Below are 24,355 nucleotides of genomic sequence, written 5' to 3' on the forward strand. Positions count from 1 at the left end.
TAGGGAACCCTGGTAAGTTCACTAGCAACACAAAGATAGCCAAAACACAATGGATAAGAACCAAAGCACAACAGAGACAAGTTAAAAAAACACTTGGATGTTCAATCTTCATCTGCAAAATAGTAACCAGCAACTGCCACTACAAGTACCTCAACATTTTAAAGAGTAATTTATAATATTTTATCAACATGGGCATGTTTTATAAGTATTTTCTAGTGCTGTTTGAAATGATTTCTGCATCGCTATGGCTCAGCTAACACATCTTTATCATCCTAAAGGGCTTTTCTAGTTAATGGCGCGTGCTGGCATTAGATATTAGAAGGGTCACACAGTTAATCGTTTCTGTAAACAATATCAGAGCACAAGTCACAATCAAGTAAATTGTCATATTTCAACTCTTCCCTCTGATCACAATACACCCGGACAAGTTGCTCCCTGAGGACAGTTGTCTGGCCTGTTTTGTCATGTTCTGCGATGTAATATGCACTCTGTATCCGGAAAACACCATCTCCGAGCAGAGAGCTATCCTTAGTTACTTTGAATCAGACCCACGTCCTTCTGTTTGGCCCTCGAGGGTTTATTTCTGCGTAATGATAAAGGTTTGAAAGAGAGGGGGAAACACAGGCTCCGATATCTACGTGACTGCTGCTGCATCCCAGCAATTTCTGGGGGAGAATTACAACAGAAATGATGCCCTTTAAATGTCAGGTGTTCAAAGGTCAGGCCGTGCGTACATCAGCCTCTCTACACCAGAGAAACATTTTGGGTAAATGGCTACAAGGCGTCCGCAGAAACTAACAAGATCCAGGAAAGGCTTCATGGTAATTCAATCCATTCGAGTCAGACAGCAGAGAGCAAAAGCCTGGAAATAATGTCGAATCAGCAGTGAGATTTTCCCACCAACACAATGTTCTGACTCGGGAGTGGGCTCTGCAGGCAACGGAAGACGGACAAAGGGAATCATTTATAGAAATGATGTATTGAACTGGATTTGTAATCATATCTGGACGGCCCCGTACAGACTTCCCCGTCTGTGCCACAGAGTATGACCTGCTCCTACATAACAACCAGAACAAGCTTCTCTCAGAGCCACTGTGGTTTTACACAGAGCAACAGAGCGGAGGCTCGGAGTCATCATTTGAATCCCCTATTATGTCTCTCTCTTTTTTTGTTTGCATTTGTATTTTAGTATGAATCCTTACATAATCACAAAATTACCTTTTGACATGTTTTTCCTCTTTTCTCCGACTGTTCATCATCTCGACCATCTGCCCACCCATCGTCTCCACATCCCATTGAATATCCACTTCAATTCCAAGGGTCATGCAGTTAAATACAGTATCGAGTGTAAGGGGATAACAAAGACAACAAAGGCCTTGTCTTCCTGATAGGATAATCTCCAGGATGGGTAATTTGACGTTGCATAACGTCTCTTATAAGTAAATCCAGCTTTACAGTTGCAATGGATGACCGCAGGAACCTGGCAGCAAGATGACAGAAAACACGTCAAATGTGGTCTTTTAATTCATTATTAATGCTCCATTCTTATTTGATACATTACACATTTGTTTTCTCCAATAGTTATATGGTATATACTACTATTAGCCACCTCTTCTTCGACTCAAAGCTGTAGCAGAAAGAAGCCCAGGGAGCACCTATGACTGAAAAGAGCTAGCCAATAGCATGCTCCAAGCATTTAAGATTTGCTAAGCCTGTGGAATCATGTTTATACAAAGATTTATGATTTTCCTTATGGCCAATTTTTTCCAACTTTGCAGGTCGTAAAATTACCTGAGAGATCTTGCTGTTTGCTAGCTTCTAGTTTCTATGCTAAACTTAGCACAGAGCTTCCTCACTTGCCATATGAGAAATTCATTCATTGGATCACATCACGTGTCCAGGTTTTTCTGAAAGCTCAAACCTATAGAATCTGACACTGGCATTTCATTTTTGAAAGTGCCTGCAAATGGATGCCGGCTAGCTAACCTGCTAGCTCCTGCTAATCACCCGTTAGCGCCCAATAGCTCACCTTAAAATCCTAGTTTGGTAAACTTCTACAATGCAAAATAAAACCCTTTTTATCCTTATATTAACATTAATATCAATATAATTTGGAGAAACATTCACATGCTGCTCTGTGGGAGTTGAGTGCTTAACATGAAATCCTTTCCTGGTCCTCCAGCTGCACGTTCTGTCATCTACAGTTCTGCAAATTATTTATATCACAGGAGGGAAAAGTTTCCAGTGCCACAACACAACAGTCAGGGATTTCCAGGAGTCAGTGGTGCACCGAGCTCACGCATGTTCGCTCCTCATCTGCCCGAGCTGGCTCCGACTCAAACTGGCTCTGGAACCTCAGTTAGATAAGAAGGGGCATGTGCCAGTGTTCCCTGGTCGGCCTCTTGTTCACACAGGTTGTAATGAAAGGAAACTTTTTCTTTTCTTTTCCCTGATAGTTTTCATTGTTCTTTGATGTGGATAAAAGAAGATGCTTTTTTATCCTGGCAGCTGTTTCAAAGAGACCTGCAAAGTTCATCCTGAGAGGAATGTTGCCGCAGGCGTCGCTCAAGTTTTCTTTTTGCTTTCTTGTTTCTGTGTGTGCATGTTTCTCATTCAGAACAAACAAAGGATACCGAGACATTCGATATTGAATCCGAGCAAACCCTGATCCACGCACACCCTAAAGGATTTTGGGAATTTGCATGCACGCAAAGTTGGAAAAAACACAAACACTCGGCCAAGACAAGGGGCTGCAGTCTAAACACGGTTTCGTCTGGGATAGAAATTCAGTTGGTCAAAGAGAGATGTAGCTTCTCTCCAATGTTTATATCAGAACTTGTGGTGCCCCGATGTTGAGTCCTGTGTGGGGCTGCGCTCACGTGTAGAGAGGCTGATGATGAAATATTTCAGGTTTTAATGTTATTCTCACTTTTTCTTTAATCTTTTTTGGCCTTAATAAAACCAGTCAGAAAGTCATTCATTTATTCCTGCTGACTTAATCTAACCATAAAATATCTTTCATATAAAAAAAAAAGCATGGAATAGAAGAAAGACAAACACATTGTTTCTATACAAAAGAAACCCAACAGAAAAACAGCTAAATAAACAAAAAAGACTTTCAACCACACATGTAAGGCAGAAATTAGTTTTAAAATGGATTTGAACCAAGACTGAATTAATAAAATGCACAATTCTATATAAGTGTTTATGCTGCCAATTTTCTTTAAATTATATTGTTATATCAAGATGTTTTGTCAAAAAAACAACCTAAGGTAAAAGATGTATATTGAAGATAATATTCTACGTAAAAGGATTTATATTTATTTTTTCAATTCAAGTTCTATATATTTGGTTCATTGTAGGAAGAGCTTCCTTTTGGATAATAAATAATAGGAATAAGAATAATAGGTTCTTGGCTCACTGAATGAGAGGAGGAGGAGGAAGAGGAGGAGGGGTGGCATACTTTGGGCTTATGGGAGGACGCTGGGAGAAGCATTCAAATCATAGGTTTCAGGACACTTCTTCCGAGCGTATAAAAGGAGATGGGAAGACTCAGCACTCTTCAACTCGCCGTCAGGTCTGGTGCTAGAATAAATTGACAGAAAGGTAATTCACTCGTGAGAGAGACAACTTCAACTTCTGATGATGTGGAAAACCTTTGTAGAGATCCTCTGCATGACACTGGTGAGGAAATAATCCCTGTTCATTCATCTGATGTGTTTTGGGCTGATGGGCGCTTTCAGGGGCAAAACTCTTGATTGGAAATGTTTGTGTCTGACCTCAGGTGTCGGCCTCGTGCCCAAAGGAATGTCATTGTCCCCTGGAAGTCCCCACACGTGCAGCCGGAGTCGGTCTCATGCTGGACGGTTGTGGATGCTGTCAGGCTTGTGTTCGGCAGCTTTTTGAAGACTGCAGCACCTCGCAGCCGTGCGACCACACGAAGGGACTGGAGTGCAACTTTGGAGGTGGATATGATTCGGCTAAAGGCATCTGTCGAGGTCTGTTCCCTTTTGTCAATGTTTCTTTCCATCAATTCATTCAATTCAAACGTATTATTTCAAGTATCTCCGCTCGTGTTTCTGTGAAACAGCCAAATCAGATGGAAGAACTTGCGAGTACAACAACAAGATTTACCAGAATGGAGAGATCTTCCGTCTGAACTGCAAACACCAGTGCACGTGCATGGACGGCGCTGTCGGATGTGTCTCTCTATGCCCTCGTGAGCTCACGCTGCCCAAACTGGGTTGTGCCAAACCCAACAGGGTCAAGGTGCCGGGACGGTGCTGTGAACAGCTCGTCTGCCCCAAGGAGGCAAAGCCAGAGATTTCTCTGAGGAAGAAGCACAGAAGGACGGACAGCAAATACAGAATGTCTGAAAACGACTTAACAAACCAGTATGAGCCGGCGCCTGTGTGGAGAGGAGAATCTGGGCTTACAGCTGGTGAGTGATGAAGGCTTTAAGAAGTAGCCAAGGATTAATAGTAATATTAATAGTAAGATATGAAGATGACATTAAGTGATTATCTTTTGCAATTTCATCAAATTGTGTGTTGTGTAATCTTTTATGTGTTTGCATTTTCTACTGAGCAGCGTTCAGGAGTCTCCCAGTGAGCCACATCTCTGCCAGAGGATTCAAGTGTGTGTCTCACACCACAGCCTGGTCCGCCTGCTCCAAACCCAGTGGCACCGGAGTGTCCACCAGGCTGACCAACAACAATCCTCAGTGCAAACTCATGGAAGAGACTCGCATCTGTAAAGTTCGCCCGCGCAACCAAAGGACCTCTGTCAGATTGAAGGTACACCTCAAATATTTAATATCCCATTTTTTTATATCTTAGACACAGCTTGATTATTTCATGCTACGGCACAGCTAGCATTCTTTTGCGGAAAAACTGAATCTTCTGCCTTTCTTCTAACAGAAAGGTCAGAAGTGCAACCACGTGGTAAAGGCCGGCCGCCGTGTAAAACTGTCCCACGCGGGTTGCCATAGCCTGAAAAAGTACCAGCCCAGATACTGCGGGTCGTGCTCACAGGGGCTGAGATGCTGCCGGCCGCATCGGACTCAGACGATACCCGTGAGCTTCAGATGCCAAAATGGAGAATCCTTCAGCAGGATGGTGATGATGATCCAGTCTTGCAGGTGTAACTGCTCCGCCAGCAGAGATGAAAAGACACCCGCCCGCCGCAGACTTTTCAATGATATAACTTTAAAGCAACACTATGCAACTTTTTTACCCAGCAGCCTCTAAACTAGTTGGATGATTCACTGATTTGGAGCAGGGATAATGGCGGCGCTTCCAGTCCCACTCCACACCCTGCACATCTGTTCTAGCTCTGTAGCTTTGGTGAGTGAGTGTGTTGTAATTTGACCAAATTAGACCCAGCAATTCAAAAAAGTAATGCCAAACTTTGGATCATTTTAAAAGTCATTAGAAAAAATCCATTATTCAAAGAGGAAACCTTTAACTATGAGGAATTTTAAACAGAGTTTGGTGTAATTTTTACAGCAGCAACTCTTCTGGTTCAGGGAACCAGGGATTATGGGTAATATACATCGTTCTGTTGTGTTTCTGTTCAGTCAGAGCTTCATTTTTCACTTCCACATGAAAACCAGTTACTCGCTCAGATATGGTGCCCAATAGAAGCACCCCACGTGTGTCTACAGAGGGCGCTGTTGCTCAGTCAAAGTGACATTGTGTTGCTTTAAGTATTGACTGACAGATGAATTTAATGAACGATGTTGTTCATCATTCTGCTTCATAACAATGGAGCCTTTCGATTTGCTTCCTTGTGAAGCGTTGTATTTATAGTCTTCTTATTCTTTTCTTTCAGGACATTCAACATGTTGCGTGAAATAATGTAAATACTATGGCAGCTTTTAAATAACATAATGTTATCTTTGTTTTGTGTTGATAAACTGAACTTTTTCATTTTATTTATGACGTTTTGATTTGTCATAGTTTACTTCATAATGCATTCCTATATTTAATCACAGTGCAGTACATTAAAATTAGTTTGGCATAATTGTCTCTGCATTTGCTTGTGTGTTTAAAATGTTGTAATATGATAAGATCAGGAAAACTATATTATATGTAAAAGACTGAATAACTTTTATGACTCAGTTTTTCACAAATAAACACAAGGGAAGCCCAACACAGTCAATTATTTTATATTATAGAGAAAAGTAAAAAATGTAGTCCAGCTGGAACTGGAACTTCTTATTTGGTCTTTTATTACAGTTGCCATTAGGAAATGAGTTGCACTGTGTCAGCTGCACACGTCTGTGTCTGTGTATTAATAATAATAATCTTTATTTATAGAGCACTTAGCAAAATTCAAAGTTACAAAGTGCTTCATAAAATAGCCATATAATCATCAGAAATAGATGGAATTGTTATACAAGTTAAAAGGCAGTTTAAAAGTATTTTATGTCAGATTGCAAATATCCAGGAGCTATTTATTGTATACAGCAAGTATCTGAATGTGATACTGTATTTGTAGGTCTGGAAATAATTTTAACTCATACAACAGTGAAGCCTCTGTTTGTTTTCTGATAATTAGTTCTGTGTAAAAAAACACAAAAGATTAAATGGGTCATCTGATTTATTTGATAGTAATGAGCAAATGAGCTTCAGGGTGTGTCGTTCCTGCGGAGACAAACCAAACTGCCAGATGTCAGATGTAAGTTTATTTTCCATTAAAAAAAAAAAAAGTAGAGACAGGAAATTCCCAATGTATGATCAGATCAACAAGTTGCGTAAACGGGCAAGAACCAGAAGACTGGGAACAAGGGCGAGGGGGGGGGGCAGAGTTACTGACGCACACGCAGATGAAATGGTTCCATCCCTTGACGGAGAACACAATAGAGCTTTGTCTTTGAGAACGTGAGAGGAGCACTGCTCACCCGGGGGAGATCGTCCGCTGCAGAGACACAGCAGGGCCTCACAGCGGTCTGGAGCTGGTGGTTTATCTCCATAGACACAGTGTGGGACCGACCAATCAAGCAACGACAAGATCCAGTTTGGCCTTTAGGCAAAATCGTGCTGCAGCGGATTCTGTGCCCCAGAGCCTCAGTAATATAACAACTTCTATTACAAAAGCACGGACGCAAACCAGCATCAGAGGTTTGGAAATTCTCCAGTGTTGAACCTCAGTGATTAACTTTGAGGCCCTGAAGGCACAAGCTTCACCTCTGATGGTTAAATAATAGATTTCCTAACTAATTAATCTCGGTGCAAATGAAAAACAAGAACATCGACACACGTTCAATACACATCACACCTTCCTTATTATTATTATTGCTGCTACGGATACAAGATGATGCTCAAGCAGGGAGGTGGTAAAAAGAACATTTTCCGTGTCATGGCTCAAAATCAGGGAGATCAAATACACAATATTCAATGGGAGTAAAGCTGGAAGAGTATTCACATTCAAGCACCATGTTATAAATGTGCTTTATTCTACCACATGTGAACTTGGTGGGGGCATATGCAGTTACACATTTATTTGTATAGCACAAATTGCATTGGTTAACCGTTGGTTAAAAAATGCAAAGCTATCTTATTGGGAGCCAGCTGAGCTGTACTAGAATAGACATAATGTAACAGACACTGAAATTTGTGTGTATGTAAATAAGATTGTTATAGGGGAGAAAAGATGATTAACTAAACAGTCCCACCTAGTGGCACATTGCCTCTACGGGCTGGAAACACCTAATATATTTATTTATTTGATGTCATCTATGAAATCTCAGGTTGTGGAGATTGAGGAAAACCTCCAGTAATTAAAAATGACTTGTTTTATCTCACTAAGAGCCTCAACCCAAAAGACAACCAAGTCCTAAAGAAAAGAACAGACAAGCAGTAAGTCCCAACATTTGTAAACCTGGAAACGCTTTGTGAGATAAATTACTTTAGCAATTCTTCAAAAGTCAAAATGTTTGGCAAATTCACTTTCTGTCGAAACCGATTTCTTGAGGCTCTGACAACAAACCAAAGATCCGAGATCAGTGCACACTCATCCGACCTTGTGCTGTAACAAGGACGTAACTGCCCACAAACGGATGTGGTTTGTGGACACTTCCAGTAACTTTACACAAGTCAGTAAGAAACATTTAGACAATCGGATACAAGTGTAAAGCTCTGGCTACTTCTTTAACTTCATTAGTGCAACTGGCTCCTTATCGTACAGGAATAGAAACAGAATAGTAGCACCGAGAACTCAAAGCCCAAGATTTGCATACACCAGGGTTCATAAACATTTTGACCAATTGATTTCCATGACTTCTCCATGACTTTTAAATAACTTTAAACTAAATTTCCACGACCGAACCTTTTGTGAAATCTCGGTGTATACGCGAAAAAGTGACAAAATGTAGTATTTAAACTAACAATGAGAATTCCAAGGCATACAGTACACCTTAAATTACACAAACCATAGTATGGCTGCTTATATTTTGAGTGTATTTCTTTAAAAGCATATGAATTATTTAAAACTGAGTGTAAATGAACAACATGAAAATATGAATATAACAAATTTCCATGACTTTTCCAAAACCTTTGGGATTTTATTTGTTTTCAAGGACTTTTCCAAGATTGGAAAAACACATTATAAAAATCCATGACTTTTCCAGGTTTCTCACAACTGTAGGAACCCTGACACACAAGTGAAAATCTTCTGTAGTTTCTTGGGACATGAGATAAAACAAAACTGTCATAACAGCAGATTTAAAAAAAACAAAACAGCCACAGATCATCAGTTAAATCAAGAAGTAGTTATCTAAAGAAAAGCCGGAGCAATAAAATAAATAATTTTCTTACTTCCTCTAAAAGGCGATAAAAGATAGGGCACATAGTAGTGTGCATTCCTCCAACATTTACGTTCACTAGATCCAGACTTTATTCAGTCACCTGAACATATCTGACTTCTGTGTCTTCAAGATCCATTAGGTTTTCCCTGAGAAATCATTGGAAATCTTGCAATAGACCAAGTTAAAAAAAGATTCTTGGTTTCGCCCTCTGATTCGGATCCACACCAAGATTTAATTGCCTCTTACCTGAGACCCAAGTTTCATGGAAATTGGTTCAGTAGTTTTTACTTATTTGAGGTAATAAAACCTAAAAAATAAACCGTAAATAAATACAAAGAATACAATGTCAAAATATGAGCCCTGAATTATTTTAGAAAACAGGAGGATGTAAAAGTAGAAGTCTGCAGTCCCTCATCAAACATGGTCTTATAGGAGTTTTTCAGGAAGTCGACGTAGTTCTGAATGCTTTGTTTGTGGCTCTCTGATTGGTCGAGGCTGAGCTGCAGGTCCTTCAGACGCACCTCAAACTGTCGCTCTGCCTAAACAGTCAGAGAGAGAGAGAATACACAACAATCGATCAGATCACACCACGACATTCAATTGTGTTATATGTCATAAGAAAGGAAGAAAACTCACAGTCAGTTTTTTCTGGCGAAGACGCCTCAGCTCTTCATCTCTTCTGCTCTTCTCTGCTTCCAGCTGCAGGACTTGAGTCTGAAGACTTCCCTCTCTGGAAACACTCTGGTCTTTGACTTTTTGGACCTGGAATTGTGACAAAACTTTCAATTATCGGATAAAGGAAATCAGGCTTGGTTATACGGTTTCAGATTAATCAGGATTTTACTTTAAAGTTTAAAACCAAGGTAAGATTCTGTCCAACACTTAAATCTGATCGAACATTTGCATTTTTGTCGATGCTCTTCAACAATGTTTTGTAATGACTGCTCTGCTGCACCTGCCCCGTTGACAATGATAAGAACCACCTGGTCAGCTGACGACATTCTGAAACAATCCGGCAGACACACACGATACCGACAGACACGAATAATAAAGCACTGGATGCTTGGTCGGCTCTCTTAATAATACATGGTGCCCGTGAGTCTGTGTGTGAGCTGCACCTGTTGTTGAACGTCTGATAAGGCCGCCTCCAGCTGTCGGCTGAGGGCCTGATTCTCCGACGAGCGCTGATCCAGCTGCCGGCTGCTGTAGCTCAGAGTCTCCTCCTGATCTGCCAGCCTCCGTACGAGCTCCAGGTTCTCCTGCTGCAGCCTCTCCATCTGCCTGCACGCACACGCACACACACACACACACACACACACACACACACACACACACACGGAATATAATACTTTAATAAAGCTAATGCTGAAACAATTTTCTATATCTTAATCTGTTGCACGTTATGGTTTGTCTTACGTTTGAACAGAATTAATTCTCTCCTGTAGTTTTACGTTGGCCTCATGAATGGAGTCTTTCATCTCCATCGATGATCTCAGCAAGTTAGTCTGACTCCCCATCTGTAGATGCAAAATTCAGAGTTGCTATTTAGGTATCATTTGCATTGGTTACAAGAAGAAGAAAAAAAAAAATAACATGCAAAACTGGATAAAGTGACGGTTCAAACACAAACACAAACTTGCAAACACACTTTTTAAAAATACCAGTTCAACATGGCTGATGATGGAGAATGAAAAAACAAAAACTAGCCTGTAGTTACAAATGGCTGCACAACTAAATGTTTCCAGTGCAATCAGAGATGTTTTTTCATTCGTCCCGATCATCAAAAGTCACAGCACGACCAGAAAACAAGATGCACCGACAGACACGGGGGGGTTGTGCTACTGCCTAGTGGTGGGATGTAGGAAAGGTGACTGGGGTTTTCACTGTGGGACCACCACAGCTCGCGTTGCGCACCTTAACCTGCAGGTGGCTAACGGACTCTGACTGTTCTGAGCACTTCCCCTCTGAGCTCCGCAGCTTCTCCTGGCTCTCAAACAGACTCTGCTGGGCTGCACTCAGTAACTCAGGGTAAAGCTTCAGCTCGTCCACACGGGCCTGGAGCCGCTGCCTCACCTGGGGCCCCGGAGGAGGGGGGTGGTGGAAGGGATTGGAGCGTTGGGAGTAGACAAAATAAAAAAGGCTAATCAAACCTCTCACAGTAAAAAACCCTGACTACTCACAGATGCATATAATATGTTATTCATGCAAATTAAACCCAAGTGGCTTTCTGACATGCACTGAAGATTCTCCGGAAAGTTTCTGGATGAGGCCGTATGTGAGACTGAAAACATCTGAGTCACTTTCTCTGGGAATTTTTTTAGAACTTTTCCTACCCGACCCCTATCAGGAAAATGACAGAGTGAGACCATGAGAGAATACAGCAGGAGGATGTGTGAAGACACTGACCAAGACGTCAGCTGGGAAAGACAGAGAGATTTGAGAGGTGTCGATCTCCGCACATTTTTGCTGCTCTAGTCGAACGCCCCCCCCCCCCCCCCGCATGAATATTCCGACGTATTCTGACATTTTCCTGTTTCTCGTGCTGCGTTCTTCATATGTGAAAGGCAGACTCCGGAAATAAATTCAGAGGGAAAAATCTCCTAAAATACTCCATATTGTTAAATTAACCAACTGGTAGCCATTAGGATTAGTGCATGGTAGAACATTTCAGATAATATAGGGGAAGACGTGTAGAGGCAGAAAAACTTACCCTCTCAACTTCTGTGTCTTTCCCATCCCTGGTCTTCTCCGTCTCTCTTAAAATATATTTATATTTTATCCTCATTTCATCGAGCTCAACTTGAAGTGCTGCGACCTACAAAAAAATAATAATATATAAACCAGGTTTAGAAATAAAAGTAATTTCTGTCCTGAGAAACGATGATAAATAGAGTTTTTTGTTTGAGAAAAAGGCAAAATCGTTTGTAGGTTTAAAACAGGTGTTTGGCTTTGTGTCCACTGGCCAGGTGGCCGATGGTTTTTCTTAAACAGAGCAACTGTTGATCATAGAGACCTAAAAAAAATTGTCAATCTCTGCATTCATTATAAAATCAAACCGTAATTTATATGCCTCATTATTTAAGCATAATAAGCATGATACTTTTTCATCTCATTAAAAATGATAAAATTTCTACTTCGCTTCAAACGTGTGCGACAAGTTGTTCAATTCTTTAAAGTTGGTCAACATGAATAAAGAAAAGAAAAATTAAAGAGTTCCTTAAAAAATATAAATACTAAGCGAATGATCACCTGACATTGAAACTGTTCAGCTTGATGTTTCCTCTCCTGCAACTCGAGCTTCTCCTCCACCAGAGCCGACTCACAATCATTCAGCTGCTGCTCCAAGCGAGCAACTGATGCCTGTGATCACAAAAAACACCAAAATCCCTTTAGTGACACAGGTGAGAGTCAGAGGGGATGCGTGTTGAACATGGCGACGGCTCCAGCGAGAACCAAACAACATTAAAGTTTGACTATTTGACAATTGACTTTAATGCTTGTGCCAAATGTCTGTTAAGCAACAATTCTGGCCCACATATTAATTCGCTGAGTGTTTTTTTGTACCTCAAGTGCTGCATTATTGACGTGGAGGTCTCCGTTTTCAGCGCAGAGTTTTTCAACACGTTGCATCACGGTGTCGTGAGCCGCGGTCAGCTCATCCCTCTCCTTCTGCAGCCTCGCTGTCAACTCCGTGATTTGACTTTAAACGGAGACGCACATTCAACAGTCATCGGTGAAAGCTGCTAGTTGGCACATATTGATTTCCACTGCGTGCCACAAGAGGAGGAGTGTGTAAGAAGAGGAAAAAACCAACCTCTCTAATAACTCTACATGAGCCTGGAGCTGGTCTTTCTCGTCCGTCTGCTGCTCCTTCTGCCGTCTCCTGGAGTCTCTGTCCAGACGGGCATCGGCCAGCTGAGCATCCTTCAGTGCAACAACCAAAAAGAACATTGACGTTGAAAAATAGGACCATGGATTGGAAAGACAAATTAATCAAATGGATATCTTTGAATTCCCACCTTTTCCTTTAGCTGTGCATAACATTTCTCTACAGCAGCTTCAAATCTCTGGGCTCTCAGTTTCTGTGCTCGCGTGGCTTTCTTTAGAGATTCTTTGTCCTTTGCTGCCTTCTCATTCAACGTGGCGACGGATCCTCTCAGATCTTTGATCTCCATCTTCTGCTCAGTGCGGGCTCTTTCCAGAGTCTAGAAGACAGACGATACCGTCACACATGTTCTTTAAAACCCATTCGTCTGGGGAAACTTTGGCTGATAAAGCACCGAGCTGCTCATACCCGCAGCTGTGCAGCCAGACGCTTGTTCTCAGCTTCCTTCGTGCGCAGCTGCTCCTGCAGGTGAGCCCGAGTCGCCTCCACAGACTTTGTCACGTGAGCGGCGGCCTTCACGTTCTCCTGAGAACAACAGCGTGGACAGATGCTTTCAAATGCAGTTGTTTCATCAGTCTGAATGGACGTCTCGGTACTGCTCTACACCCACCTGCTCTTCTCTCCGCAGATCCATCAACTCCACGAATCTTCGTTCTGTCTCAGTCAGATCTCTGTTTAAACGCTTCAGGGAGAAAACCACAAAAATGTGCGGTCAACATCTACAATAGAGTTTCAGGGATAACATCAACCAATGTGGCTGTTTGGTAAACCAGCCATTGACGTGGGCCAAGAAAAGACCTGCATTGCAAATTCAAACCAAGAGATGGATTCTTTTCTGCATCTTTAGAGGACTAACATCTATGAGTGTAAGTTACTTCTAGTTTTCACAGAATAAACTACTACGACCAAAGCACCGAGCTTCTTTCCTTTTTAAGTAATAATATAATGAAACGTACCTCATTATCACTTTCAGCCTGTGTTATCCTCTTCATTAACATCTCAATATGTCGGTTGGCATCAATTCGATCAGCCTGTAAACAAAAAAAGTTGAAAAAAATCAATAAAAACATGTTTTAGCACAAATTTCATTTTCTGACAGACACTTAACTAACCACAGTTGTACAGAGCAACAAATGAGTCCCCGCCTGAGAAATATTTAACGTAAAAGTCGTCGTAACAAACCTCTGCTTCCTGCAGCTGCTTCAGTTTCTGTCGAACAGATTTATTTGTTCGTTTGAAATCCACCAGCTTCTCCAGCAGGAGGCCTCTCTGCCTCGCAGCTCGCCGCTTGTCCGTGGTGGACCTTCTTGAATCCTTAATGGAGAGAGAAATAAAAACACAAGTTACAGCATTGGGTCATGAATACGATATTCTTCTGGTTTCCTGCCATGGAGGCCCCCCATGCTTTAATCCATTGGATGCCAAGTAGCAGTGAACGTACAGAAAACTCATCCTCCATGGCATCTTTAAAAGACACAAGTTGCACGGCTGCAGCGTTGGCAGCTGCTTCCGCGTCCATCAGTGTTTTCAGGAAGGGGCTCGCTCCACTGGCAGAGGCTCCACGACTAAAGGAAAAACAGGAAGATGAAACACTTGAAGATGAGAAAATGCTCTAAAACAATCAAGGTTCAGGGGGAGTGGACGTTTAGCCAGACAGATTTGTATCTAGTTATTTAAATGTCCTGGCATCGAAGGACCTCACCAGCTGATGTCGTCCTCTGGGGGTCTGATCTGGAGACAGCTGCGTGCCTCGCTTCTTCTCCCCAGCTCCTGAGAGCGGTCTGGCCCCCCCGCACAACTCGCTGTGAGGTCCTCCGCAGTAGGGCCGAAGACACGGGCGGGACTTTGGGGTTCATCCTCTGGAGACATCCCTCTCACTACTGACACAACGACGTGAAGGCAACATTAGTTTCCACACAGAGGGGAACAGTGAAGAGTGATGTGGATAACAACCCCGAGAGTTAGACCCTCTGTGGTGAAGGTGGAACAATGGGGGGGGGGGGGGGGGACTTTGGGGTTCATCCTCTGGGGACATATATCCCACTATTGACACAACAGCATAGATACAATATACATTTTCACAACGAGGATAGTTAGAGCAATCTGGATCATCACATCTCCAGAGTTATCCCCTCTGTGGTGAAGCTGAATCCAGGGGGGACATTGAGGTTCATCCTCTGGGGACACACATCTCCCCACTGACTCGACAACACACAGACACACACACACACAGTAGTTTACACAGTAAGTTCGACCTTTGTGACTTTTTAAACTTAGCTAAATCCCTTTAGCCCCGTTAGTTAGCGTGATATCATGAAGGACGGTGTCGTCAAAGCCAGCTCACTCAGCCGAGCCCTTAGCGACAGACAGGAAGAGCTCGAGTGGCTGCTGACGCTCCTGCTCCACTACAGACAGCAGCCAATCAGCAACACTTCCATTACTGGAGATGAAACCCAGTAATCGATCACAAAGCGAGACCAGTGAATACGTAAACATTACCTACTTGCAGCTTCGCGCTGTGTCGGTTGTGAACACAACAACACAACGCTGCTCAGGACCGAAGATCCCGTATCCCCTCAGGAGCTCGAACCGGATTGGTTAGCTCGAGCACAACGTTGCGTCACTTCCGTGTAAGCGCGCCGCTGATTCGCTCCTTGGGCACAAAGTAGGCGGGGGTAAATTTGATTTCACTCACGAGCAGCCAATGGGCAGAGAGGAGACCGAGCGGCTGGTTGAAACCATAGGAACGAAGCGGAAGTTGATTTCCCCAGGAGGAGGACGATCCTCTGTTGACGTCAAGTTACGAAGAATATACGTATTTATAATTTAACTGCGCCATTCTCCAAGAAACCCGCAACAGCATCGTTTTGGATAAGAGCTCAGCTAAAAGTGACGGGTTGTGATTTCACTTGTTTGGCGTGAACAGCTCGCGTGCACTCAAAGTTAGCTGGGCGGCTAATGCTAAGCTCGTGGACATGTTCAAAGCTAAGATACTCTTTATTGGTCCCAGTGAGGTGAGTGGCTGTGTGTCTGGCTTCGTGATGTAATCTGTTGTGTTGTTTACTAAAGAGTAGAACCGCTGTGTGGCTTTGTTGTGTGTTTACACAAATGTTGCGTTAGCTTAAAGCTTGAATCAGAACCTCCCCTTCCTGTGAGGTCTTCTGTGGTTCCTGGCTTCACTTTATATGAACAGTTCTTCTCTTGAATCCTTTTACATTATCTTTTAATCAATTCAACTTTACTTCAATCCCGACTGATGAGCCAAGAAGAGACGAGACGAACCAAAATGCAGAAACCATCAAACTGTGATAACAAATACATAGAATAAAAAAGACAAAAAAACACACACCAGTCATATTAACACCCAGGTAAAAGTGAATACAACGTAAAGCATAGATGCAATACAATAATATCTATCGTTAATCAAATGTGCAAATCGTTTTTAAACTAGCATTTAATTCTTCTCGACTTTAATCTATATTACCACCACACTTCCGATGTCAACATTTTCATTTGTACTTTTACACACATTTAAGCTTTTAGTATCTACAGTAGTTTAAATAGGCTCAATCTCAACCAGCTGCATTACAGAAATTCTGCATACAAATTTAGATTTATTATTAACACATAAAGATGCTCATCCGCCTCATTGCTTTGACATTTGAGGAAAACTTCCGTACTTAATTAAAATTGTGTGTTGCTTTGCTATGAGGTGTATAGCCGTCTCACAATCAAATGTTAACTGAAGTAAAACTAGTCCATGACCTTTTTCCCAGCACACATCTAATATGATTATTGATTGTTCTTCTCTCTCAAAGGCTCTGTCAATGTCTTTCAGAGTGGGAAAACAGTTCTTGCTAATTTTCTCTCGGACACAGCAGAAAATGTGGGGGGTGAATACAGACGTACTCAGGGAGTCAGGTACAAACCGTTTCCACTTTCTCACCTTACACCTGGCACAGATAGTTTTGTCCATCTGTGTAAATCAGCAAAAATATACATATACAAATAATTGACTGTTTTTAAGGCAATTTTCTCAACATTGTAAATTAGATTATTAGCTGTAACCCGTCTTGTTTGGCATGAAGTGATGAGACGGTGCGACTTGCTCATGTTACACAAACATGTTCATGTTTTCATAGGATACTGGAATTTGAATCTCAACCTGAAGGCAGTGTTGACAACAAGACATGTGAGGTGGAGCTCTGGGACTGCTCTGGAGATTTCAAGTGAGTTAAATATCACTGACAAGTTTAGATTTCAGACAATCCCATCTTGTGTTTTTTTAAAAGAAGACATATTACTACTTTAAATTGATTATGTATCCCACACACCCATCTAAAGACAAGGTGAGGTTGAAAGAACTATGTTGTTTAGTACCCTATCTGCAATACTGTGGAATAATAACAAAAAATATCTTAAAGCAGTATCAGTTGAAACACATCATGTCCTCTTTTTTCTAATCCTATATCCAGATTTGAATCCTGCTGGCCTGCGCTCATGAAAGACTCCAGTGGCGTGGTGATCGTTTTTAATCCTGACGTTCCGAGCCACCTCAAAGAAATTGAGACCTGGTATTCGATGTTCATCTCTTCTCAGGGTTTGCTGGACAATCAGTGCCTGCTCATAGCTCACCACAAACCCGGCAGCGGAGTAGAAGACGAACGCCTGCCTTTGGGTAATTGTTCTGCGTGCTTCTCAGACCAGAGCTGTTTGAGTTATTACATTTTCTCCACTAACATTCTTTCTTTTTGATGCAGCCTCACATCTGAGCAGACTGTCACTTATTCACTCCAACCTGGAGGAGGAGCCAGAGGACGTGAGGCAAACCTTCTGCAGTTACTTGGGAAATGTTGTGAATGCAATGTCAGAGAGTCGAGAGCAAGAGGAGATGTCCATCATTACGTAGTACTTTTTTATGCAGCTTTATTAAAAATTGTTTTATCTGAGTAATGTTCATGAACTGTCTTATAGAGGTGCATGTAATTTCAAAAATGTATATATTTTCAGGTAGATGTGCTGGTACTTTGTTTTTTGTGAATAAAAATAAAGTTTTTGATCTGGATACAAAATTATCTTTTAAATATATAAATCAGTTTATCTCTATTTAAGGCAGGTTGTTGAGAATGATCAAATAATTACTATCATATGATCCTAAATATTTGATGGATCTATATAAGCTTTAGTGTCTTGGCATTGCAGGAAAAATGCTATTTTTTAAATTTATGTATTTCTCTTTCTATAGCCATTTAATTTGGAGAAATAGCTTTGAAAAGAAAGTGTATCGTAACATGAATTTGTTGACCTAGAGTCATGTGCAGAATGTGCATTGGTATTTAAACAAATAAAGCATTACAGAAAATCATCTTAACTTATTCACAAAAGGTCCTAATAATGAACTGTTCTCTTCAGTTTGAATTATTGTTATTTTTAGTAGCAGCATTATTAGTCTGTGGTTAAAATCGCTGCTGCTACGTCAGTTGCGCACCAAGGGGAAGGCAATACAAAAAGTAAAAACCACATTAACGAATACAATCACAAAACATGGAAAGGTTAATGGGATTTAAAACGACACCGGAAGACATTTGTACAAAATCCAAAAAACATGTAGGCACTGGTGAGAGGAGCAGTGAGAGAGACAAAGTCATTACCTGTCTGAGAATTGTTCAAACAGAATTAAATTAAACACTTTATAAAATAGGCAAGCAACCAACTGGACTCTGAGAACACTGCAAACAACCGGAGACTCATGTATTACTAGCATTTAACAAATATAATGAACAGAGAAGGGGATTAATAACAGGATTAAAAGACCAAAAGCAAAACATCACAACAAAAAGAGAAATAATAAAGAGATTCAGAAAGACATCGAATAATATACACCATCTTCTAATGATCTACTTAAGACAGACAGGACTTAAGAAAATGATTGAATTTATAAAAATAGTTTTTTGTTGTCTAGAGCAGTATACTGCTCTACACTCCCATCCAGAAGGTGGCGCTAATGCAGACTAAAGTAGGAACCATAGTCACTTGTTTCTGAACTGCCTGAGCCGTAGTGGGGAGAGGAAGACCTGCGGACACCTGAGAAAAGAAGAAGAAGGAAGAATCCAGGTTTGAAAAAGAAAAAAATTAGGATAAAGTGTATTTTCAAAATAATAGGGATCTATCTTGTCTCTACATCTATAGGTTTATCTATTCATCCATCACCCATTGATAAACCTTGTGTTTCCTTGTCTTGCCTCATGGGGGAGTTCTTCTTCTCCCTGCCCACACAGCCTTTTTTGGGGGGGGGGTCGGTCTTTATTACAAACATAACAAATTCACGTTTAACCCCCAGAACTTCACTTTTGAAATCTTGCTTCACTCAAACTGCCACAGCTGAATCATGAAGAATGAAAGGCATCAAAGGAGTTTCAGTGTCACTTTGGATTTCACTGACTGCGCGTGATAAATGCAAGAAGTGTGTCGTGCACAGGCAGAAACGAACCGCAGGTAGTTATGTTGTCAGACTGTGTGAAGGGATGTTTCACTCACTTTGAGAATATCTGAGTAACTGTAGATGAAATATTGATTTTAAACGGTGACGCAATCTCCCTGATTTACTGCGTATACGCACAGCACCGGTTACAACACTGCCCTCAGTCAGGGAATACTTTCAAAACAATGTGCTTATTAATTCTCCTGGCAAGAGTGAGATAAGAAGATTTATATCACGCTCATGTCTGAATATGAGGCCTCGGATTGTTAGCTTAGCTCAGCACAAAGACTGAGGCCCGAGCACTGTCAGTGGGAGGCCCTATTGAAATAGTAAGGATTATTATTATTATTATTTTTAATATTATTAAGGCAAATGAATTGACTTTTTGAGGGCTTTAATTATTTTTATATTTCTATTGTAACATGTTTATTACTGAGCTATAGAGGTGCTGCAAGGTCAAGCTCTTTAAATAAATAAATAATTATAATTTCTTAATTAAAAGAGCTGTATACATTTTCTCATCTAACTCTTGGCACGGCCGGCACGTCAATCTTACCGATAATGAAGAGCAGGAGACATGGGAAGACAGAGTGGAAAATCCTGGTTGATTTCTAGTCGGTGCAGTTTTGCTTCCTGCAAAGTGAGACTGGACTTTATTCCTTTTATTCGGTAGAGGAAAGCAGCAGCACCGACGGAGAGAATCTTGCCTCTCTTGGTCTCAGACAGCCAGAAAAGGCAGATGAGATTCAAACAAATGACATCACTACCTCAGCAATCAACACAAACACACATGTTTTGCTGATGGAGCCGCCGCGCAGGGCAGTAATCAACCTCATGCCTTCCGCTGAAGACGGACAGGGACATCAGCCAGTTCGCCGCTGGCCTGCCACGATGTGTCAGGTTGATTGCCGAGGCGTTGAAGTCATCTGTGTGAATCTCATGTGTCGCTGTTTTAGAATCCGAGGCGACAAACAGATTATTTCATTGCATGGCTCCTCACTCTGATTACTATCTCTGCCCTAATCAGTCTTTTTCTCTCGCTGCCTGTTTTCCCTCTCTCTGACCCGGCTTCGTGAGCATCTGTATCCACATTACATCAAGACTGTGTCTAGATGAGTTAAAAGAAACAAACTGCAGGTCGCAACTTGTATAAAAACTCAATCTCAAATACATGCTTATTTGATTTTTTGGCTTAATTGCGTGCAGATTTTTATCAGTGGGAATCTGCACCCGTGAGCGTGAGAAGAGTATTACTGTGGGCATTGGCAAATCAGATAAAGCTGTAAAAGTCAATGAGGAAAAGTTGGAGACAGAGATAGTGGATGACACAGTTGCCCAATCAGGTACGCTTGTTTGGCACATCAAATTTCTACGGTTAAGAAATTCAAACTTGTCGACTGTTTTATTTATTCGGTTCAAAACTTACAGGGATGTTGCACGTGAATAAACATTTCTATAAATCAGCCAGTTTAGCCATCGTGTCTTATCTCAGGACACAGTTCATCTGTATAACATTAAAACAAAGAATTTCAGTTTTACGTTTTATAGCTGTTCCCACTTTCGGTTGTATATCATTTGCCTTTGAGCTGCTTCAGCAACATGTTTACACACTCAGCTTCTTCAGATAATACAAATCAGCTCTCCCAGCTCCAGTTTTATATTTCAGCCTCATAAAGAAGCGATGCTTTTCTCATGGCACCAGAGGATTCAACTGTTTTTTCTGTAAACTCCAACTGGCTTGCACAGTGACTCGCATTTAAACATCACAAATCTCTTTGTTCATACATCATTTTTGAGCTGGAACTTATAGGTCAATTTTTTTCCGATCCATTATAACATAAAATAATCGGGGGGGGGGGGGGGGGGGCTTGGCTAAGCTTTAGGTAATCGCTCCAATGTTATTTGTTGCTAATCTAAATGCATTACTATTTTATTTAACAACATTTTCTGACTTCACAGGGATGTGGTGATGATATCATTCCTATTATATGATCCTATATTATGTATGGATATATATATATATATAATCTTTAGTCTCCAGGCTAATGTATTATTTGCAGAAATATCTTGGAAAGAAAGTGTATTGGGAACATGAACTTGTTGGCCTTGACTCATGTGCGGAATGTGCGTTGTCATTTAATTTCTTTCTTGTAGTGACTGAGCTCGTTTTCCTTCGGGCACTATGAGGTAGTCACGCTGTTGCACATTTACATCTTTTGTATGTTGCCTGTAATGGTTTTGCTGGACATTTCCCCAGGGTAGTTGATGACTAACTTTAAACTGGGTCTGTTTAGATTATTAATGTAATATATGTAATGAACCAGTCCACATAACATCATTCCCATTTTACTGCACCCCCACTTTAGTGCTGAGTTTGATTTTCCCTTAGGTGAAAAAGCTCAAATATGTTAAAACTTCTACTTCTGCTTTGCTGATTCGGTGCTAACTGGTGGAGTCAGGGCCTGTCGCAATTATGTGCATACTGTTATCAAATAATTGTTTTCCATCTCAGAACCATCAGCATGACTATGAAAATGAGCTTCTAATTCTAAAATATCAGAATTACATGCTAAGGTCAAAGCCATTGCACCAAGCTATCAGAGCTATGACGAAAAAAAACCTCTGCACAAATAGAAACTCAGGTCAGAGAGCGAAGCTATAATCCGTCTCTGAGGTTTGTGAAGCGTAGTTTTCTCACTGGAACCAATTAAAGAGGCTTAAATGGCCTCAGACGGTATTTTGTTTATCTCATCTCTGGCTGACTAGAGAAAAAACCCACAAAAGGATTTTTGAAATGCGAAAATGTTTCACCTTTTGAAAGTCATTCATTTCAAATCGGCTGCATTGAAATCTCTTCACTCGCATAAATGACGAGCTGTGACCCTCCTCTCATATGAGGAGGGTCATTAATTTCAATTAAATATTTCAATCCCTGATCTATATTTAAGTTTGAAAACAATCATAGCGTGTTTTCTATTTGACAGTTTAAGCCCAGTTTAATCACATATGGGAAATGGGGGCTGAAACGCACCAGTGAAGTGTCATGTGTGGAGTTGTGTGTGAGTCTACTCTAATTATCTAAATTTGAGAGCTCCAGTGGGTTTCGGGTTCGAGGCTGTCACAAATAAGGCTGACACGCACTTTTAAAAGATTTATTTTCATATTGATTGTGCACGTGCACATGTGCACACATGCTGTGGTTTCTCTCCGAAATAGATGATGATGTGTTGTCACGCGAACCTAGGCTTCTCCGTCAGTGTAAAGTTACAGCTGTGTTTTTACTGTTTCACAGCATGTGGACAAATGGGAATGTATTAATGAATGTGTTGAAGTTATTTTAAAAAGGTCAGGGTGAGAACACAGTCGTCTCGGTGCGGTGCTGCTTCAGCTCGTGGGAGTGGGTTTAAGGCTTCCGGTGAAAATGTTATATAAGAGTGGAGCTTGTGTGGATGCAGGTGTACATTTGTGTGTGTGTGTGTGTGTGTGTGTGTGTGTGTGTGTGTGTGTGTGTGTGTGTGTGTACATCAGTGTGGATCGTTTAAGGTGTGGATGCAATAGGGCACAAAAGCGGGTCCATGACTCATGGATGGAGAGTCTTTGTCGAGAAAAGGAGCGAGGATGACGAGCTGAAAAGTTAATATATAACATCAGGAGCATAATCACAGCTTTCAAATGACACATTTCTATGATGTCACTTTGATCATCTTTGCCCCCTGATTCATTGGTTCCCTCTTCTCTTTTCCTCTCTGGTGGATTAAAGGAGACGTATAGCTTTCAATACTCAGGATTTGGGTTATTAATCAAAAAGGTTTACATGCTGGAATATTCCGCATCACACGCCTCAAACTGTCCATCGCTGCAGCTCCTCTTTTCAGCCTCTGTCGGAAACGCTTGCTTTTAGCTCCTGTCTATTTATACGTAATATTAGTCACTGACTTTGCTCATGAGCTTTTGAGATTGAACATACCCCTGGCTTTATTGGGGGGGATTGTGCCGGACTAGCCGGTTAGCATGGGTTATGCAAATATGGAGCAGTATGATGTCATCCCGATCCCTCAATATACTCTTGTGCTTCACTGTGGCCTTTGTAACTTTGCAGAGCTCTTAAACAAAAAACAATATAACACACTGGAGAAAAAGACCTGAAGAAGAATCATACATCTCGTTTGAATCTTTGTCTAAGCACTACGCTACAGTTCAGGATTTGTTGAAGGAGGAGGAGTCTCTCGCAGTCTACAAGCAAAACACCATTACGCCGGGTTCACACCGGACACTGAAGTGACGCTGAACCACCGGGCAGCGCTAATAATATCACCCGTTGATCCAGTAGTATAAAAGTATGTACTTACTTGTTGCTCCAACATTAAGCAACAGCGTCCCAACATGTGTCTTTTTTGGTGTTTTCTTTATACAACATATTCCGGGGATTATACAACTCACTGCACTTCTCCACTTCAATTATTAATTTAATGTCATCCATGTTGACGAACTTCCCTTCTGTTTGCTCCGTTAAATGTCGGGTGTCGAGGGTGAATTACGTATTCTCCACTCAAACCTATGTGGAGAATACGTAGCCCCCCCTCTCTCTTTTTATCTTTATCACTGCTTGTGTGGCTGTAGTGCATGGGCAGAGGGGGACATTTAATAATATGGTAGGTGGAAGTGGTAAAATTAAAACTTCAAGACAACAGAAGGTGACTACAAAGTATGGGATGCATATTTGATAATTTATATCATATAAAATATCGTTTAAAATCATTTTTCAGTGTGTTTCCTGTCGCGATACGTTCACGTCAAGCGGAAACGGTGGGTTTCTCCTGTAACCTCCTCTTCCCCTTTGTCCTGGTCCTTCACCTCAATTGGAGCAGAGAGAATTGTGTCAGATCTGCAGCCTTCACACCAAAAATAAATCCAAGGAGCATCTGGTTCACTGGTGCTGAGAATTTTATTGAAAAAATTTCACAAAGTACAAACACATGATGCAGTGGCTTGAGGCCATCGAGATCCCCTTCATCCGTTGACGCTCAAACTGGAACAACAACTTCACTACACAAATATAAATATAACAGTTAGCTCTCTCCTCACCCCTGGAGGGCGAATCACTTACAAACACAAATAAAAGAAAAACTTCAATGACTTATGTAAATCGTTTAAACGGAAATGCGGCTCCAGTACCGTT

The 24,355-nt window shown here is 41.3% G+C and overlaps 3 protein-coding genes across 8 annotated transcripts; 2 read left to right on the forward strand and 1 right to left on the reverse strand.

Moving 5' to 3' along the window:
• The first annotated feature begins 3,549 nt into the window (after positions 1 to 3,549).
• On the forward strand, positions 3,550 to 6,024 carry LOC133967917 (CCN family member 1-like). The gene is made up of 5 exons (XM_062403624.1): positions 3,550 to 3,684; positions 3,785 to 3,998; positions 4,091 to 4,441; positions 4,591 to 4,796; positions 4,920 to 6,024. The coding sequence occupies exons 1-5, from the start codon at positions 3,643 to 3,645 to the stop codon at positions 5,247 to 5,249; spliced, it is 1,143 nt and encodes a 380-aa protein (XP_062259608.1). The 5' UTR covers positions 3,550 to 3,642; the 3' UTR covers positions 5,250 to 6,024.
• Positions 6,025 to 8,541: 2,517 nt separating this feature from the next.
• LOC133969037 (outer dense fiber protein 2-like) lies at positions 8,542 to 15,319 on the reverse strand. 4 transcript variants are annotated; one of them, XM_062405353.1, is made up of 17 exons: positions 15,195 to 15,319; positions 14,398 to 14,575; positions 14,137 to 14,260; positions 13,878 to 14,009; positions 13,652 to 13,726; positions 13,306 to 13,377; positions 13,104 to 13,220; positions 12,829 to 13,014; positions 12,624 to 12,733; positions 12,374 to 12,509; positions 12,059 to 12,169; positions 11,520 to 11,624; positions 10,724 to 10,882; positions 10,226 to 10,326; positions 9,928 to 10,090; positions 9,446 to 9,571; positions 8,542 to 9,348 (listed from the first exon to the last, which is right to left on the reverse strand). In XM_062405353.1, the coding sequence occupies exons 2-17, from the start codon at positions 14,562 to 14,564 to the stop codon at positions 9,175 to 9,177; spliced, it is 2,058 nt and encodes a 685-aa protein (XP_062261337.1). In that variant the 5' UTR covers positions 14,565 to 14,575; positions 15,195 to 15,319; the 3' UTR covers positions 8,542 to 9,174. The 4 variants fall into 4 exon arrangements, with proteins under 4 accessions (XP_062261337.1, XP_062261336.1, XP_062261335.1 ...); XM_062405352.1 differs by having other exon boundaries at positions 15,199 to 15,283; XM_062405351.1 differs by lacking the exon at positions 15,195 to 15,319 and having other exon boundaries at positions 14,398 to 14,649.
• Positions 15,320 to 15,433: 114 nt separating this feature from the next.
• Positions 15,434 to 17,879, forward strand: ift22 (intraflagellar transport 22 homolog (Chlamydomonas)). 3 transcript variants are annotated; one of them, XM_062403517.1, is made up of 5 exons: positions 15,434 to 15,709; positions 16,534 to 16,616; positions 16,838 to 16,924; positions 17,171 to 17,373; positions 17,456 to 17,879. In XM_062403517.1, exons 1-5 carry the CDS (start codon positions 15,671 to 15,673, stop codon positions 17,602 to 17,604), a joined length of 561 nt encoding a protein of 186 aa, XP_062259501.1. In that variant the 5' UTR covers positions 15,434 to 15,670; the 3' UTR covers positions 17,605 to 17,879. The 3 variants fall into 3 exon arrangements, with proteins under 3 accessions (XP_062259501.1, XP_062259503.1, XP_062259502.1); XM_062403519.1 differs by having other exon boundaries at positions 15,436 to 15,709; positions 16,514 to 16,616; XM_062403518.1 differs by lacking the exon at positions 16,534 to 16,616 and having other exon boundaries at positions 15,436 to 15,709.
• Positions 17,880 to 24,355: the final 6,476 nt, after the last annotated feature.

Source organism: Platichthys flesus, chromosome 14 (genome assembly GCF_949316205.1).
Source record: "Platichthys flesus chromosome 14, fPlaFle2.1, whole genome shotgun sequence".
Lineage (NCBI taxonomy): Eukaryota > Metazoa > Chordata > Actinopteri > Pleuronectiformes > Pleuronectidae > Platichthys > Platichthys flesus.